General features: G+C 43.4%; 1 protein-coding gene across 1 annotated transcript in view; it reads left to right on the top strand.

Annotated features, from left to right (window-relative positions):
* Nucleotides 1-17300, top strand: part of LOC115123093 (metalloprotease TIKI1-like) — a 172260-nt gene extending 154960 nt beyond the window's left edge. Inside the window, exons 6-7 of the mRNA XM_065017152.1 lie at nt 8397-8669; nt 16069-17300. Of these exons, the coding sequence (XP_064873224.1) occupies nt 8397-8669; nt 16069-16294 (499 nt within the window). The 3' untranslated portion in view covers nt 16295-17300. The remainder of the gene's footprint in view (nt 1-8396; nt 8670-16068) is intronic.
* The last annotated feature ends 753 nt before the right edge of the window (nt 17301-18053 follow it).

The raw sequence follows: 18053 nt of genomic DNA, 5'->3' as shown, positions 1-18053 counted from the left end.
ACATTATACATGGTAGTATACACATTATACATGGTAGTATACACATTATACAGGTTAGTGTACACATTATACATGTTAGTATACACATTATACATGTTAGTATACACATTATACATGTTAGTATACACATTATACATGTTAGTATACACATTATACACATTATACAGGTTAGTATACACATTATACAGGTTAGTATACACATTATACACATTATACAGGTTAGTATACACATTATACAGGTTAGTGTACACATTATACATGTTAGTATACACATTATACATGTTAGTATACACATTATACATGTTAGTATACACATTATAATTATACAGAACACATTAATGCACAGACTAAATAATTACTACAAATTATACACACTACAATTATATTGTACAGATTATAACAAAGGGCAAAAACAACGTGACCTCATTTTTACATTTAGTCGACATTCTTATCCAGAGCGACTTACAGGAGTAATTAGGGTTAAGTGCCTTGCTCAAAGGCACACTGACAGTTTTTTCATCTAGTCCCCTCGGAGATTCGAACCAACAAGCTTTCGGGTTGCTGCCCCCAACACTCCGCCTGGCTACCTGCCAGCCCAGTCAATTCCTCATTGGTCATTGTGAAATATTTGACAATTTGTAGTTGTTTTGTTACACTGCGTACAAATTCCTCATTGTGGGTAAAATGACCAAAAAGCTCTAAAGCCCCGTAGCCCGAACAGGCCTTATCCACATAATCAACTGCAGAACATCCCAAGGGTTCTTGTAAATTCAAACATTTACAGGCTGAATGGACTGTGTGTTCAGAGCAGTAGGTTAGACTACACAGCTCCTCCACCTCCACTCCACACAGCTCCTCCACTCCACACAGCTCCTCCACTCTACACAGCTCCTCCACTCCACACAGCTCCTCCACTCTACACAGCTGCTCCCTCTCTACACAGCTCCTCCACTCCACACAGCTCCTCCACTCCACACAGCTCCTCCACTCCACACAGCTCCTCCACTCTACACAGCTCCTCCACTCCACACAGCTCCTCCACTCTACACAGCTGCTCCCTCTCTACACAGCTCCTCCACTCCACACAGCTCCTCCACTCTACACAGCTCCTCCAATCTACACAGCTCCTCCACTCCACACAGCTCCTCCACCTCCACTCCACACAGCTCCTCCACTCCACACAGCTCCTCCACTCCACACAGCTCCTCCACTCTACACAGCTCCTCCACTCCATACAGCTCCTCCACTCCACACAGCTCCTCCACTCTACACAGCTCCTCCACTCCACACAGCTCCTCCACTCCACACAGCTCCTCCACTCCACACAGCTCCTCCACTCTACACAGCTCCTCCACTCCACACAGCTCCTCCACTCCACACAGCTCCTCCACTCTACACAGCTCCTCCACTCCACACAGCTCCTCCACTCTACACAGCTCCTCCACTCTACACAGCTCCTCCACTCCACACAGCTCCTCCACTCTACACAGCTCCTCCACTCTACACAGCTCCTCCACTCCACACAGCTCCTCCACTCTACACAGCTCCTCCACTCTACACAGCTCCTCCACTCTACACAGCTGCTCCCTCTCTACACAGCTCCTCCACTCCACACAGCTCCTCCACTCTACACAGCTCCTCCACTCCACACAGCTCCTCCACTCTACACAGCTCCTCCACTCTACACAGCTGCTCCCTCTCTACACAGCTCCTCCACTCCACACAGCTCCTCCACTCCACACAGCTCCTCCACTCTACACAGCTCCTCCACTCTACACAGCTGCTCCCTCTCTACACAGCTCCTCCACTCCACACAGCTCCTCCACTCTACACAGCTCCTCCACTCTACACAGCTCCTCCACTCCACACAGCTCCTCCACTCCACACAGCTCCTCCACTCTACACAGCTCCTCCACTCCACACAGCTCCTCCACCTCCACTCCACACAGCTCCTCCACTCCACACAGCTCCTCCACTCCACACAGCTCCTCCACTCTACACAGCTCCTCCACTCCACACAGCTCCTCCACTCTACACAGCTCCTCCACTCTACACAGCTCCTCCACTCCACACAGCTCCTCCACTCCACACAGCTCCTCCACTCTACACAGCTGCTCCCTCTCTACACAGCTCCTCCACTCCACACAGCTCCTCCACTCCACACAGCTCCTCCACTCTACACAGCTCCTCCACTCCACACAGCTCCTCCACTCCACACAGCTCCTCCACTCTACACAGCTCCTCCACTCCACACAGCTCCTCCACTCCACACAGCTCCTCCAATCCACACAGCTCCTCCACTCCACACAGCTCCTCCACTCTACACAGCTGCTCCCTCTCTACACAGCTCCTCCACTCCACACAGCTCCTCCACTCCACACAGCTCCTCCACTCCACACAGCTCCTCCACTCCACACAGCTCCTCCCACTCTACACAGCTGCTCCACTCTACACAGCTCCTCCACTCTACACAGCTCCTCCACTCCACACAGCTCCTCCACTCCACACAGCTCCTCCACTCCACACAGCTCCTCCACTCCACACAGCTCCTCCCACTCCACACAGCTCCTCCACTCCACACAGCTCCTCCACTCTACACAGCTCCTCCACTCTACACAGCTCCTCCACTCCACACAGCTCCTCCACTCCACACAGCTCCTCCACTCCACACAGCTCCTCCACTCTACACAGCTCCTCCACTCCACACAGCTCCTCCAATCCACACAGCTCCTCCACTCCACACAGCTCCTCCACTCTACACAGCTGCTCCACTCTACACAGCTCCTCCACTCCACATAGCTCCTCCACTCTACACAGCTGCTCCCTCTCTACACAGCTCCTCCACTCCACACAGCTCCTCCACTCCACACAGCTCCTCCACTCTACACAGCTCCTCCACAGCTCCTCCACTCTACACAGCTCCTCCACTCTACACAGCTCCTCCACTCCACACAGCTCCTCCACTCCACACAGCTCCTCCACTCTACACAGCTCCTCCCTCTCTACACAGCTCCTCCACTCCACACAGCTCCTCCACTCCACACATGGAGTTGAAATGTTGATTTGCGCTGCTCGTACTCTGTTGTAATTGACAGAAGGTTCTGAATGTTCAGACTAGTGGCTATGCCACATTCAATATAACTGGGAAAAAACGAGGTCCGACTGGGAAAATATTCATCCAACATCCAAAACGGTCATCCAACTTTGAATTCCAAGTCGGAAACTCTGGCATCTTTCTCGGGCTCCATCTTTCCGACCTGAACATCAATGACATGATTAGACCTATTTTGTTCAGTTCCCATTTGTCTTCAAATGATGGTTGTGACACGTCAGACTGGTGGTACATAGTGACTGGTGGTACATAGTGACTGGTGGTATATAGTGACTGGTGGTACATAGTGACTGGTGGTACATAGTGACTGGTGGTATATATTGGCTGGGGGTATATAGTGACTGGTGGTATATAGTGACTGGTGGTACATAGTGACTGGTGGCATATAGTGACTGGTGGCATATAGTGACTGGTGGTACATATTGACTGGTGGTACATAGTGACTGGTGGTATATAGTGACTGGTGGTATATAGTGACTGGTGGTACATATTGACTGGTGGTACATAGTGACTGGTGGTATATAGTGACTGGTGGTACATAGTGGCTGGTGGTACATAGTGACTGGTGGTAAATAGTGACTGGTGGTGGTATATAGTGACTGGTGGTACATAGTGACTGGTGGTATATAGTGACTGGTGGTACATAGTGGCTGTGGCTGGTGGTACATAGTGACTGGTGGTAAATAGTGACTGGTGGTGGATAGTGACTGGTGATGGTATATAGTGACTGGTGGTACATAGTGACTGGTATATAGTGACTGATGGTGTATATATATATATATTTATTTTTTTAACCTTTATTTAACTAGGAAAGTCAGTTAAGAACAAATTCTTATTTTCAATGACGGCCTAGGAACAGTGGGTTAACTGCCTGTTCAGGGGCAGAACGACAGATTTGTACCTTGTCAGCTCGGGGGTTTGAACTTGCAACCTTTCGGTTACTAGTCCAACGCTCTAACCACTAGGCTACCCTGCCGCCCCATATAGTGACTGGTGGTACATAGTGACAGGTGGTAATCATGTCTCTGTACTGACAATTTGAATGCACCAAAATCCCGTGATGAGATCCCGAGGCCCATTTTGTGTAAGGTATCTGTGGCCAACAGATGCATATATGTATTCCCAGTCATTTGAATTGACTGAATTCCTCATGAACTGTAACTCGGTAAAATCTTAGAAAATATTGCATGTTGTGTTTATACTTTTGTTCAGTGTAGATTGTGTTGAATGATTTGGTGATTTGCTATCAGACCTCAGGATAAGACCCAGATGCAGACAGTTCAAAGTAACAAATGTTTATTTACAAAACCGCCAGAACTAGAAACAATGAACTAACATGAAGCCGGGGTAGAGGGGAAAAAACAGCTGGTAAACTTGACGCGACAAGACGAACTGGCAACAGACAAACAGAGAACACAGGTATAAATACACTGGGGATAATGGGGAAGATGGGCGACACCTGGAGGGGGGTGGAGACAAGCACAAAGACAGGTGAAACAGATTTTCAGATTCCCGGCTGGTAGCAAAGCTTAAAATAAACAGTTCTGTTCGGGTAGGTTTCACGAAAACAAAACGACCTGGCAACAGACAAATAGACCAATGGAAGACCCAGAGTTCCGTCTGCTGTAGAGGATAAGTTCATTAGAGTGTCCCAGTCTCGGAAATTGCTGCCCAAATAAATGCTTCACAGAGTTCAAGTAACAGACACATCTCAACATCAACTGTTCAGAGGAGACTGTGTGAATCAGGCCTTCATGGTGGAATTGCTGCAAAGAAATCACTACTAAAGGACACCAATAATAAGAAGAAACTTGCTTGGGCCAAGAAACACAAGCAATGGACATTAGACCAATGGACATTAGACCAATGGACATTAGACTGCTGGATATCTGTCCTTTGGTCTGACGAGTCCAAATTTGATATTTTGGGGTTCCTACCGCCGTGTCTTTGTGAGATGCAGAGTAGTTGAACATATGATCTCCGCATATGTGGTTCCCACCGTGAAGCATGGAGGAGGAGGTGTGATGGTGTGGGGATGCTTTGCTGGTGACACTGTCTGTGATTTATTTAGATTTCAAGGCACACTTAACCAGCATGGCTACCACAGCATTCTGCAGCGATACACCATCCAATCTGGTTTGCGCTTAGTGGGACCATTATTTGTTTTTCAACAGGACAATGACCCAACACACCTCCAGGCTGTGTAAGGGCTATTTGACCAAGAAGGAGAGTGATGGAGTGCTGCATCAGATGACCTGGCCTCCACAATCACCTGACCTCGACCCAATTGACATGGTTTGGGATTAATTGCACCGCAGAGTGAAGGAAAAGCAGCCAACAAGTGCTCAGCATATGTGGGAACTCATTCAAGACTGTTGGAAAAGTATTCCAGGTGAAACTGGTTGAGAGAATACCAAAAGTGTGCAAAGTTGCCATCAAGGCAAATGGTGGCTACTTTGAAGAATCTATAATATAAAATATATTTGGATTTGTTTAACACTTTTTTGGTTACTACATGATTCCATATGTGTTATTTCATAGTTTTGATGTCTTCTTCTGCAATGTAGAACATAGTACCAATAAAGAAAAGCCTTTGATTGAGTAGGTGTGTACAAACTTTTCACTGGAACTGTATATGCTGTGTTATAAAGTGCAAGCGAAGCATTGTGTAGGCCTGTCTTCTCCTGTCTGCTTGTCCAGTCTCCCTGGGTGACGATCTCTTTCCTGTCTTCTCCTGTCTGCTTGTCCAGTCTCCCTGGGTGACGATCTCTTTCCTGTCTTCTCCTGTCTGCTTGTCCAGTCTCCCTGGGTGACGATCTCTTTCCTGTCTTCTCCTGTCTGCTTGTCCAGTCTCCCTGGGTGACGATCTCTTTCCTATCTTCTCCTGTCTGCTTGTCCAGTCTCCCTGGGTGACGATCTCTTTCCTGTCTTCTCCTGTCTGCTTGTCCAGTCTCCCTGGGTGACGATCTCTTTCCTATCTTCTCCTGTCTGCTTGTCCAGTCTCCCTGGGTGACGATCTCTTTCCTGTCTTCTCCTGTCTGCTTGTCCAGACTCCCTGGGTGGCAATCTCTTTTTGGTGATCAGTTGAATCTCTTGCTTCGTCTCTCCTGTCAGCTGCATATGGATCTCCGTCCTGTCTCTAACCTCACCACCACCACATAGCTGTATGGATTATATCTCTAACCCTAACTACTCCCCACGACAGGCCCACACAGATTCTAAATCCCAGACACACGTAGAGCGGAGATGAGATGAGATGGTGAAGATAGGGTTTCACCCTAGGAAAAAGAATCCCCTTATCACAAGTTAAAATGTTAGATACTGCATGTCCTCCTGAATGTCATCTGAGCTTTCTCTCTTTCACTCTCTCTCTGTTAGTCTCTCTCTCTCTCTCTCTCTCTGTTAGTCTCTCTCTCTCTCTCTCTCTCTCTCTCTCTGTTAGTCTCTTTCTCTCTCTCTCTCTCTCTCTCTCTCTCTCTCTCTCTGTTAGTCTCTCTATCTCTATATCTCTCTCTCTCTCTGTTAGTCTCTCTATCTCTCTCTCTCTCTCTCTCTCTTTCACTCTCTCTCTGTTAGTCTCCACTCTCTCTCTCTCTCTCTCTCTCTCTCTCTTTCACTCTCTCTCTGTTAGTCTCTTTCTCTCTCTCTCTCTCTCTCTGTTAGTCTCTTTCTCTCTCTCTCTCTCTCTCTCTCTCTCTCTCTCTCTGTTAGTCTCTCTCTCTCTCTCTCTCTGTTAGTCTCTCTCTCTCTCTCTCTCTCTGTTAGTCTCTCTCTCTCTCTCTCTCTCTCTCTGTTAGTCTCTCTCTCTCTCTCTCTCTGTTAGTCTCTCTCTCTCTCTCTCTGTTAGTCTCTCTCTCTCTCTCTCTCTCTGTTAGTCTCTCTCTCTCTCTCTCTCTCTCTGTTAGTCTCTCTCTCTCTCTCTCTCTCTCTGTTAGTCTCTCTCTCTCTCTCTCTCTCTCTGTCAGTCTCTCTCTCTCTATCTCTCTCTCTCTGTTAGTCTCTCTCTCTCTCTCTCTCTCTCTCTCTCTCTGTTAGTCTCTCTCTCTCTATCTCTATATCTCCCTTTTTACACACACACACACACACACTTCACACACACTTCACACACACACTTCACACACACACATACACACACTTCACACACACACTTCACACACACACATACACACACTTCATACACACACTTCACACATACACACACTTCACACACACACTTCACACACACACTTCACACAACCACTTCACACACTTCACACACACACTTCACACACTTCACACACACACTTCACACACACACTTCACACACACACTTCACACACACACACACACACATACACACACACACTTCACACATACACACACACACACACACACACACACACACACACACACACACACACACACACACACTTCACACATACACACACACACACACACACACACTTCACACATACACACACACACACACACACACACACACACACTTCACACACTTCACACACACACACTTCACACACACACTTCACACACTTCACATTTTTTTCTGAAATGAATGGGACTGGAGATCGGAGGAGAAACTGAATGTCTGGAGGGATCGTAAATATCCCATTGCAAATATGCGACAACAAAGTGGATTTGTGGTTTTGACCCGTTTATCTCCAACAGATTTATGTAACGTTTGATAAAGGATTTGAAGCCGAGTCCGTTTAGCGTTTTGTTTGAATGATGGACCAATGATTCATCCGATGTGTCTGAAGAATCATTCCTGTGATTCTCCTGTAAGGCTTCAGAAGGACACATTCCCCGTACGTGTTTTTCACCAGTGGAGGAGCTAACGATCAGGGCCGGACGACTGCATTTGGGGGCATGAAGCACAGAGAAAATGTTGCCGTTTTTAAATCTAATTTCCTGAAATTCGACACTTTTTTTTTTGCCATGGTGCCATGGATAGATTGTTTTTCTGATTTATAGCTCATCGCTTTTGTTAATATTTTTCCATGATGCTAAGTGAAAAATGTTGCTCTTTTAAAGCAAATTTACTCAAATTCTACACATTTTGCTATAATCTCCCCCCCCCGCCCCAAGCACCAACCCTGCTCCCTGACTACAATCCCCTGTTTGGTCATAATGTAGTATTTTCCAGGCATTGGAAGCTGGTGTCAGCAGTTCAGATGTTAAATCCAAAAGGCATTTGAATGTTTCTATCTGTTCAGATGTTAAATCCAAAGGCATTTGGATGATCAATTGTTCTCTATTTCTAACATTACTCTCTCCATCACCACAGTCGATCGAAATCCTCTACCGACCAGACGGGTCATTCTCCGGGTCAGAACCCGGATGAGTCCCCTTACCTGGAGCCGTTCCTCCACGAATTCCACGACGAGGAGCAACAGCACCCTCTGCAGGACAACCCACTACCCAACATACCTCGTCACTCCCCTAGCCTGGAGCTGATGGACACGATGGACCGCAAGCTGAAGAAGAAACGACGTAACAAACAGAGGAAACATCAGAGAAACAGACAGTTTAATGACCTCTGGGTTCGCATCGAGGAGAGGTGAGAGAGGAGCCGTTGTTGTGTATCACTGTGTACTGTTGATAGTTCTACCAGAACAATGTGTACCGGTCCTGTGTGACTCGGTTGATAACAGTGTGACGTTATGTACCCAAAGTTGTGGGTTCAATTCCCACAGAGAACATGTACACATGTTAAATGTATGTACTCACTGTATTGTGGGCGGCAGGTAGCCTAGTGGTTAGAGTGTTGGGCCAGTAACCGAAAGGTTGCTAGATCGAATCCCTGAGCTGACAAGGTACAAATCTGTCATTCTGCCCCTGAACAAGGCAGTTAACCCACTGTTCCTAGGTAGGCCGTCATTTTAATTAAGAATTTGTTCTTAATTAACTGACTTGCCCGGTTAAATAAAAATAAAAATTGGAAGTCACTTTGGCTAAGAGCTTCAGCTAAATGGTATATATTAAATGACTATGGGTGGTAGCTGGCAGTAGTTTATGATGATGTATGGTCCTAAGAATGGGGAAGGGCATGGAGAGAGAAGTATTGAATTCACGTGTCAGGTAAATGTCAAGACAGTTCAAGGGGTTCAAAGGGCACCAGGTAGGTATCACTTTCGTGCTCAAGTCTGGGCAGTTATAGCTGCTCTGTCTACAGGATCTACCCTCTAACTGACAGAGACCCTGCAGGCACAGCCACCCGTCATATCACATCACAGATACCTCCTTCTAGACGGGTTCTCTCCTGGTTCAGTGTTGTGGAGGAAAGGAAATACGTTGTGTAAGGTTGTAGCTACCGGCAAGAGACCTTAGTGACGAAAATATGATCCTCTTTTTTGGCGGGGAAATTCGAATATGATCACAAAGAGACTATTGTTGAATTTGCCGTGAAGAATAGCCACACACTTGTTACTTGGTTGATTCTTTGACTGACTGTTTGGTATATTTATAGCTAGAAGGCCAGTTTCCTAAACTTGGACTGAAAAGCTCAATGGAAATGTGAATTGAAAGGTCTTTTTAGTCCTGGAAAGAAAATAACATGGATGTTTCTAAATACATTTCCCCCAAAAGTCAACTTCAGACGTTTGTATATTATGTCTGAGAAAAATGTTTTAAAATGGTACAGTATGGTTAATATTCAGGAAGGTAGCCTGCTGAGTTTTCCTCTAAACAGAGCATTGTACACTGTGTTTCCAGTGTTGGGGAGTACAGAGGAAGGTCTCTCTGGTTGATTTGATGCGTGGCCACATGCAGACATGTCAGACCTGATTATACTTCACCCTCCTGAGTTCACTGGCTCTGCTTTGTAAACGCAGGTTCAACTAAAATAAACCCGAGATCCATCCCAAATGCCACCCTGTTCCCTATACAGTGCACTACTTTTAACCAGAGTGGGCCTGGAATGACCATAGGGCTCTGGTCAAAAGTAGTGCACTATATTAGGAAATAGGGTTCTATTTGGGACTCATGCCCGCTTATAGGCTCAGTCAGTATTCCCGGCAATCAAACACAGCAGAAAACAAAATGAATAACTATTCTGAATGTACCTTTCTAAAATAAGCAGCAAATTCAGGGCTAGGTTATATCCAAGAGAGACAGCTGGCTCTTGTAACCAAGGACAATCAATGAAAAGTCAATATTATTAACTACTAACATATGCCCAGTGATGAAAAAAGCCTAATTATATATGCTAGGTAAATTATGCCTCTGGTCAGTTTGTCATTGCCCTCCCCAAATGGCTTCGTATGACTATGGGCCCTGGTGCACTATCTAGGGAATATGGTGCAATTTGCGACTAAATCCTAGTCATCACAGGCCTGCTGACTTCTGGCCCAGTATGCCTTCACCATGTCACCAGTTCAGTCCTCAATAAGTACCAAAATTGTCAAATCACAACCTCAATTGAAACATTGCTCGTTAATTTCATTCCAGTTTAGAATTCAACCGTTTTTTCTATTTTCTTTACTAATGGGAGGTAGTTACAGAGCTGAGTTTCTCTCTACCAATAGTGGCAGGCGGAGGAACCTGTCCGTTTGTTGTGATTGGCAGAGTCCCAATAAGCCCGTACTTAGTTCCTGGATCTAACAGGCGTACATCAAAGAGACTGGCATGCTTTACAATCTTCTGTCATTTGTTTCTGGATTCATCCTGATCAGGCTGATGATTTCCAGAGTTCTGAAAAACTAGGTTCTAAGGTTCTGGAATTCTCTTAATAACTCTCTTAATAACTCCTCTATATCTGACTGGGTTAATAACTCCTCTATATCTGACTGGGTTAATAACTCCTCTATATCTGACTGGGTTAATAACTCCTCTATATCTGACTGGGTTAATAACTCCTCTATATCTGACTGGGTAAATAATCCCTCTATATCTGACTGGGTAAATAACCCCTCTATATCTGACTGGGTAAATAACTCCTCTATATCTGACTGGGTTAATAACTCCTCTATATCTGACTGGGTTAATAACTCCTCTATATCTGACTGGGTTAATAACTCCTCTATATCTGACTGGGTTAATAACTCCTCTGACTGGGTTAATAACCCCTCTATATCTGACTGGGTTAATAACTCCTCTATATCTGACTGGGTTAATAACTCCTCTATATCTGACTGGGTTAATAACTCCTCTATATCTGACTGGGTAAATAACTCCTCTATATCTGACTGGGTAAATAACCCCTCTATATCTGACTGGGTAAATAACTCCTCTATATCTGACTGGGTTAATAACTCCTCTGACTGGGTTAATAACTCCTCTATATCTGACTGGGTTAATAACTCCTCTGACTGGGTTAATAACCCCTCTATATCTGACTGGGTTAATAACTCCTCTATATCTGACTGGGTTAATAACTCCTCTATATCTGACTGGGTAAATAATCCCTCTATATCTGACTGGGTTAATAACCCCTCTATATCTGACTGGGTTAATAACTCCTCTATATCTGACTGGGTTAATAACTCCTCTATATCTGACTGGGTTAATAACGCCTCTATATCTGACTGGGTAAATAACTCCTCTATATCTGACTGGGTTAATAACTCCTCTATATCTGACTGGGTTAATAACTCCTCTATATCTGACTGGGTTAATAACTCCTCTATATCTGACTGGGTTAATAACTCCTCTATATCTGACTGGGTAAATAACCCCTCTATATCTGACTGGGTAAATGACTCCTCGATATCTGACTGGGTAAATAACTCCTCTATATCTGACTGGGTAAATAACTCCTCTATATCTGACTGGGTAAATAACTCCTCTATATCTGACTGGGTTAATAACTCCTCTACATTTACATTTACATTTAAGTCATTTAGCAGACGCTATATCTGACTGGGTAAATAACCCCTCTATATCTGACTGGGTTAATAACTCCTCTATATCTGACTGGGTTAATAACTCCTCTGACTGGGTTAATAACTCCTCTGACTGGGTAAATAACTCCTCTATATCTGACTGGGTTAATAACTCCTCTATATCTGACTGGGTTAATAACTCCTCTATATCTGACTGGGTTAATAACTCCTCTATATCTGACTGGGTTAATAATTCCTCTATATCTGACTGGGTAAATAACCCCTCTATATCTGACTGGGTTAATAACTCCTCTATATCTGACTGGGTTAATAACTCCTCTATATCTGACTGGGATAATAACTCCTCTATATCTGACTGGGTAAATAACTCCTCTATATCTGACTGGGTTAATAACTCCTCTATATCTGACTGGGTTAATAACTCGTCTGACTGGGTTAATAACTCCTCTATATCTGACTGGGTTAATAACTCCTCTATATCTGACTGGGTTAATAACTTGTTTGACTGGGTTAATAACTCCTCTATATCTGACTGGGTTAATAACTCCTCTATATCTGACTGGGTTAATAACTCCTCTGACTGGGTTAATAACCCCTCTATATCTGACTGGGTTAATAACTCCTCTATATCTGACTGGGTTAATAACTCCTCTATATCTGACTGGGTAAATAATCCCTCTATATCTGACTGGGTTAATAACCCCTCTATATCTGACTGGGTTAATAACTCCTCTATATCTGACTGGGTTAATAACTCCTCTATATCTGACTGGGTTAATAACTTGTTTGACTGGGTTAATAACTCCTCTATATCTGACTGGGTTAATAACTCCTCTATATCTGACTGGGTTAATAACTTGTTTGACTGGGTTAATAACTCCTCTATATCTGACTGGGTTAATAACTCCTCTATATCTGACTGGGTAAATAATCCCTCTATATCTGACTGGGTAAATAACCCCTCTATATCTGACTGGGTAAATAACTCCTCTATATCTGACTGGGTAAATAACTCCTCTATATCTGACTGGGTTAATAACTCCTCTATATCTGACTGGGTTAATAACTCCTCTATATCTGACTGGGTTAATAACTCCTCTATATCTGACTGGGTTAATAACTCCTCTATATCTGACTGGGTTAATAACTCCTCTGACTGGGTTAATAACCCCTCTATATCTGACTGGTTTAATAACTCCTCTATATCTGACTGGGTTAATAACTCCTCTATATCTGACTGGGTAAATAATCCCTCTATATCTGACTGGGTTAATAACCCCTCTATATCTGACTGGGTTAATAACTCCTCTATATCTGACTGGGTTAATAACTCCTCTATATCTGACTGGGTAAATAACTCCTCTATATCTGACTGGGTTAATAACTCCTCTATATCTGACTGGGTTAATAACTCCTCTATATCTGACTGGGTTAATAACTCCTCTATATCTGACTGGGTTAATAACTCCTCTATATCTGACTGAGTAAATAATCCCTCTATATCTGACTGGGTAAATAACCCCTCTATATCTGACTGGGTAAATAACTCCTCTATATCTGACTGGGTTAATAACTCCTCTATATCTGACTGGGTTAATAACTCCTCTATATCCGACTGGGTTAATAACTCCTCTATATCTGACTGGGTTAATAACTCCTCTATATCTGACTGGGTTAATAACTCCTCTATATCTGACTGGGTTAATAACTCCTCTATATCTGACTGGGTAAATAATCCCTCTATATCTGACTGGGTAAATAACCCCTCTATATCTGACTGGGTAAATAACTCCTCTATATCTGACTGGGTTAATAACTCCTCTATATCTAACTGGGTTAATAACTCCTCTATATCTGACTGGGTTAATAACTCCTCTATATCTGACTGGGTTAATAACTCCTCTATATCTGACTGGGTTAATAACTCCGCTGACTGGGTTAATAACCCCTCTATATCTGACTGGGTTAATAACTCCTCTATATCTGACTGGGTTAATAACTCCTCTATATCTGACTGGGTTAATAACTCCTCTATATCTGACTGGGTTAATAACTCCTCTATATCTGACTGGGTAAATAACTCCTCTATATCTGACTGGGTAAATAACCCCTCTATATCTGACTGGGTAAATAACTCCTCTATATCTGACTGGGTTAATAACTCCTCTGACTGGGTTAATAACTCCTCTATATCTGACTGGGTTAATAACTCCTCTGACTGGGTTAATAACCCCTCTATATCTGACTGGGTTAATAACTCCTCTATATCTGACTGGGTTAATAACTCCTCTATATCTGACTGGGTAAATAATCCCTCTATATCTGACTGGGTTAATAACCCCTCTATATCTGACTGGGTTAATAACTCCTCTATATCTGACTGGGTTAATAACTCCTCTATATCTGACTGGGTAAATAACTCCTCTATATCTGACTGGGTTAATAACTCCTCTATATCTGACTGGGTTAATAACTCCTCTATATCTGACTGGGTTAATAACTCCTCTATATCTGACTGGGTTAATAACTCCTCTATATCTGACTGGGTTAATAACTCCTCTATATCTGACTGGGTTAATAACTCCTCTATATCTGACTGGGTAAATAACCCCTCTATATCTGACTGGGTAAATGACTCCTCGATATCTGACTGGGTAAATAACTCCTCTATATCTGACTGGGTAAATAACTCCTCTATATCTGACTGGGTAAATAACTCCTCTATATCTGACTGGGTTAATAACTCTATATCTGACTGCCTCTCTACATTTACATTTACATTTAAGTCATTTAGCAGACGCTATATCTGACTGGGTAAATAACCCCTCTATATCTGACTGGGTTAATAACTCCTCTATATCTGACTGGGTTAATAACTCCTCTGACTGGGTTAATAACTCCTCTGACTGGGTAAATAACTCCTCTATATCTGACTGGGTTAATAACTCCTCTATATCTGACTGGGTTAATAACGCCTCTATATCTGACTGGGTAAATAACTCCTCTATATCTGACTGGGTAAATAACTCCTCTATATCTGACTGGGTTAATAACTCCTCTATATCTGACTGGGTAAATAACGCCTCTATATCTGACTGGGTAAATAACTCCTCTATATCTGACTGGGTTAATAACTCCTCTATATCTGACTGGGTAAATAACGCCTCTATATCTGACTGGGTTAATAACTCCTCTATATCTGACTGGGTAAATAACTCCTCTATATCTGACTGGGTTAATAACTCCTCTATATCTGACTGGGTTAATAACTCCTCTATATCTGACTGGGTTAATAACTCCTCTATATCTGACTGGGTTAATAACTCCTCTATATCTGACTGGGTTAATAACTCCTCTATATCTGACTGGGTTAATAACTCCTCTATATCTGACTGGGTAAATAACCCCTCTATATCTGACTGGGTAAATGACTCCTCGATATCTGACTGGGTAAATAACTCCTCTATATCTGACTGGGTAAATAACTCCTCTATATCTGACTGGGTAAATAACTCCTCTATATCTGACTGGGTTAATAACTCCTCTATATCTGACTGGGTTAATAACTCCTCTACATTTACATTTACATTTAAGTCATTTAGCAGACGCTATATCTGACTGGGTAAATAACCCCTCTATATCTGACTGGGTTAATAACTCCTCTATATCTGACTGGGTTAATAACTCCTCTGACTGGGTTAATAACTCCTCTGACTGGGTAAATAACTCCTCTATATCTGACTGGGTTAATAACTCCTCTATATCTGACTGGGTTAATAACTCCTCTATATCTGACTGGGTTAATAACTCCTCTATATCTGACTGGGTTAATAACTCCTCTATATCTGACTGGGTTAATAACTCCTCTATATCTGACTGGGTTAATAACTCCTCTATATCTGACTGGGTTAATAACTCCTCTATATCTGACTGGGTTAATAACTCCTCTATATCTGACTGGGTTAATAACTCCTCTATATCTGACTGGGTTAATAACTCCTCTGACTGGTTTAATAACTCCTCTATATCTGACTGGGTAAATAACCCCTCTAACCCCTCTAACTCCTATCCAATCTTAATCTAACATGCACTCCTCTTGTCTCTGTTGTCTCTCAGCACCACAGTCCAGTCTCCTCCACCTCCGCGGGTGCGTATCATCAACGGTTACGTCACCGTAGGGCCTCACCACCATGACCTTGAAAGAGGCCTCGCCTACGGCCACGGCAGAACCAATCACCACAGGTGGTCGTCGGGCTGCTCCGCCTCCACGCCGCTGTCTGTCATCTGGTTACGGTTAACAGTATTGGTTCACACCTGGACACTGGTAGTAACTCTAGTCTAAAGTATGAGGTTGTTGGTTAAACTTTTACACACAAACTGGAAGAAAAATCCCTCATCAATCTATTTCAAAAACACTGTAATTCTGTATACTGTTAACAGTGTTGGGTGACATCTGGACTGCACATCTAATGCAGGAGGTTCCTGGTTCAAAACCCTCCTGCTCTCATCTGGACTGCAGATCTAATGCAGGAGGTTCCTGGTTCAAAACCCTCCTGCTCTCATCTGGACTCTAGTACAGATCTAGTACTGTAATCAGTGTTGGTTCACATCTGGACCCTGAATAACTAGTGCAGGAGGTTACTGGTTCAAACCCTTCCTGCTCTCATCTGGACTGCAGATCTAGTGCAGGAGGTTCCTGGTTCAAAACCCTCCTGCTCTCATCTGGACTGCAGCACTAATGCAGGAGGTTCCTGGTTCAAAACCCTTCCTGCTCTTAAACTGGAAGGAAAGGAATCATCTTTTTCAACACACAATGAGGTGAATCCTAACTTCAAGTGAAAATCGGACATAAGTGGAAGTTCGCATTCGCTCAAATCAGTCTAAACTGGATCTTTTTACATTTAATTTAGTACTTAGTACTTTAGTACTTTAATTTAGTACTTTATTTTTACAAAAAAACGAATATATTATTAAGAACCCAAACAGCTCTTCCATTTCTTCACTTTTTGAAGAATATGTTTTGTTATAGTGTAATACTGTGGGAATTGTATATATCTACATATTCTAGATTGTATTTTAGAAATATGAAATTGAAAATGGTTGAATGTGTTTTGTTTATTGTTGTCGTTTATAAATAGATTCAGTGTATTTTTTGAGACTAAAGCTGGTACTAACCACCATATCCTGTATTTGGTATCCTGGTCCCATAGCTTGGTCCCCTGATCTGCTTGTGCTGTCTTGCTAGCTCCTATGGTCATTGTCACCTTAGGAGTTGGCAAGACAACACAACCAGATCTGGATCCAGGCTATGTATTTGTCTCTCCGTGGATGAATGGTGATGTTGGTGGGGGGGGTAGAGAATTCATCCTAAACCAGTTACTTATGGTTTGTTGTTTTGTCTTTGCTGAGATAATTACAATTTATGTTTTTACATAAGATACTATGTGTTTAATTTATTTAACTATATAGTTGGTAAGTAATCTAAACAGGCGTTGTGACGGTTGTTTTTCATCCCGATGTGATTTGTTCGTTCTCTCTCCAGCCTAAGAGTCAGGTCAACACCTGTTTGTTTGGATGTTCTGTATAAAGCAGGAGATTCACGAGATGAGTTTATCTTGTTGTAGCTCACTGACATTTCAATGTTGTGGCATGAGATTATTGTCATATCTTTTGCTGTGCCGTTAAACGATAAAATATGTATCTAGTTAAATGTTGGGATCCAGATGTCTTTGTTAGAACGTTCCACACCGTTAACAATAAGACTTCATGTAAAGTCAGTTTCATAAAGTCATTGATTACAAGTACACACAATATCACGTCTTATAAGATGCAAGGGCTCAGACACATAGATGTACTTAGTGCTTACGCCCAGAGTGTCTGCAGTTCCACCCAGAGTGTCTGCAGTTCCTGCCAGAGTGTCTGCAGTTCCTCCCAGAGTGTCTGCAGTTCCTCCCAGAGTGTCGGCAGTTCCTCCCAGAGTGTCTGCAGTTCCTCCCAGAGTGTCGGCAGTTCCTGCCAGAGTGTCTGCAGTTCCTCCCAGAGTGTCTGCAGTTCCTCCCAGAGTGTCTGCAGTTCCTCCCAGAGTGTCTGCAGTTCCTCCC

This window comes from Oncorhynchus nerka, linkage group LG4, assembly GCF_034236695.1.
Source record: "Oncorhynchus nerka isolate Pitt River linkage group LG4, Oner_Uvic_2.0, whole genome shotgun sequence".
NCBI lineage: Eukaryota > Metazoa > Chordata > Actinopteri > Salmoniformes > Salmonidae > Oncorhynchus > Oncorhynchus nerka.
Note: the sequence above shows the minus strand (reverse complement) of the source record. Positions and strands in the feature narration are given on the sequence as shown.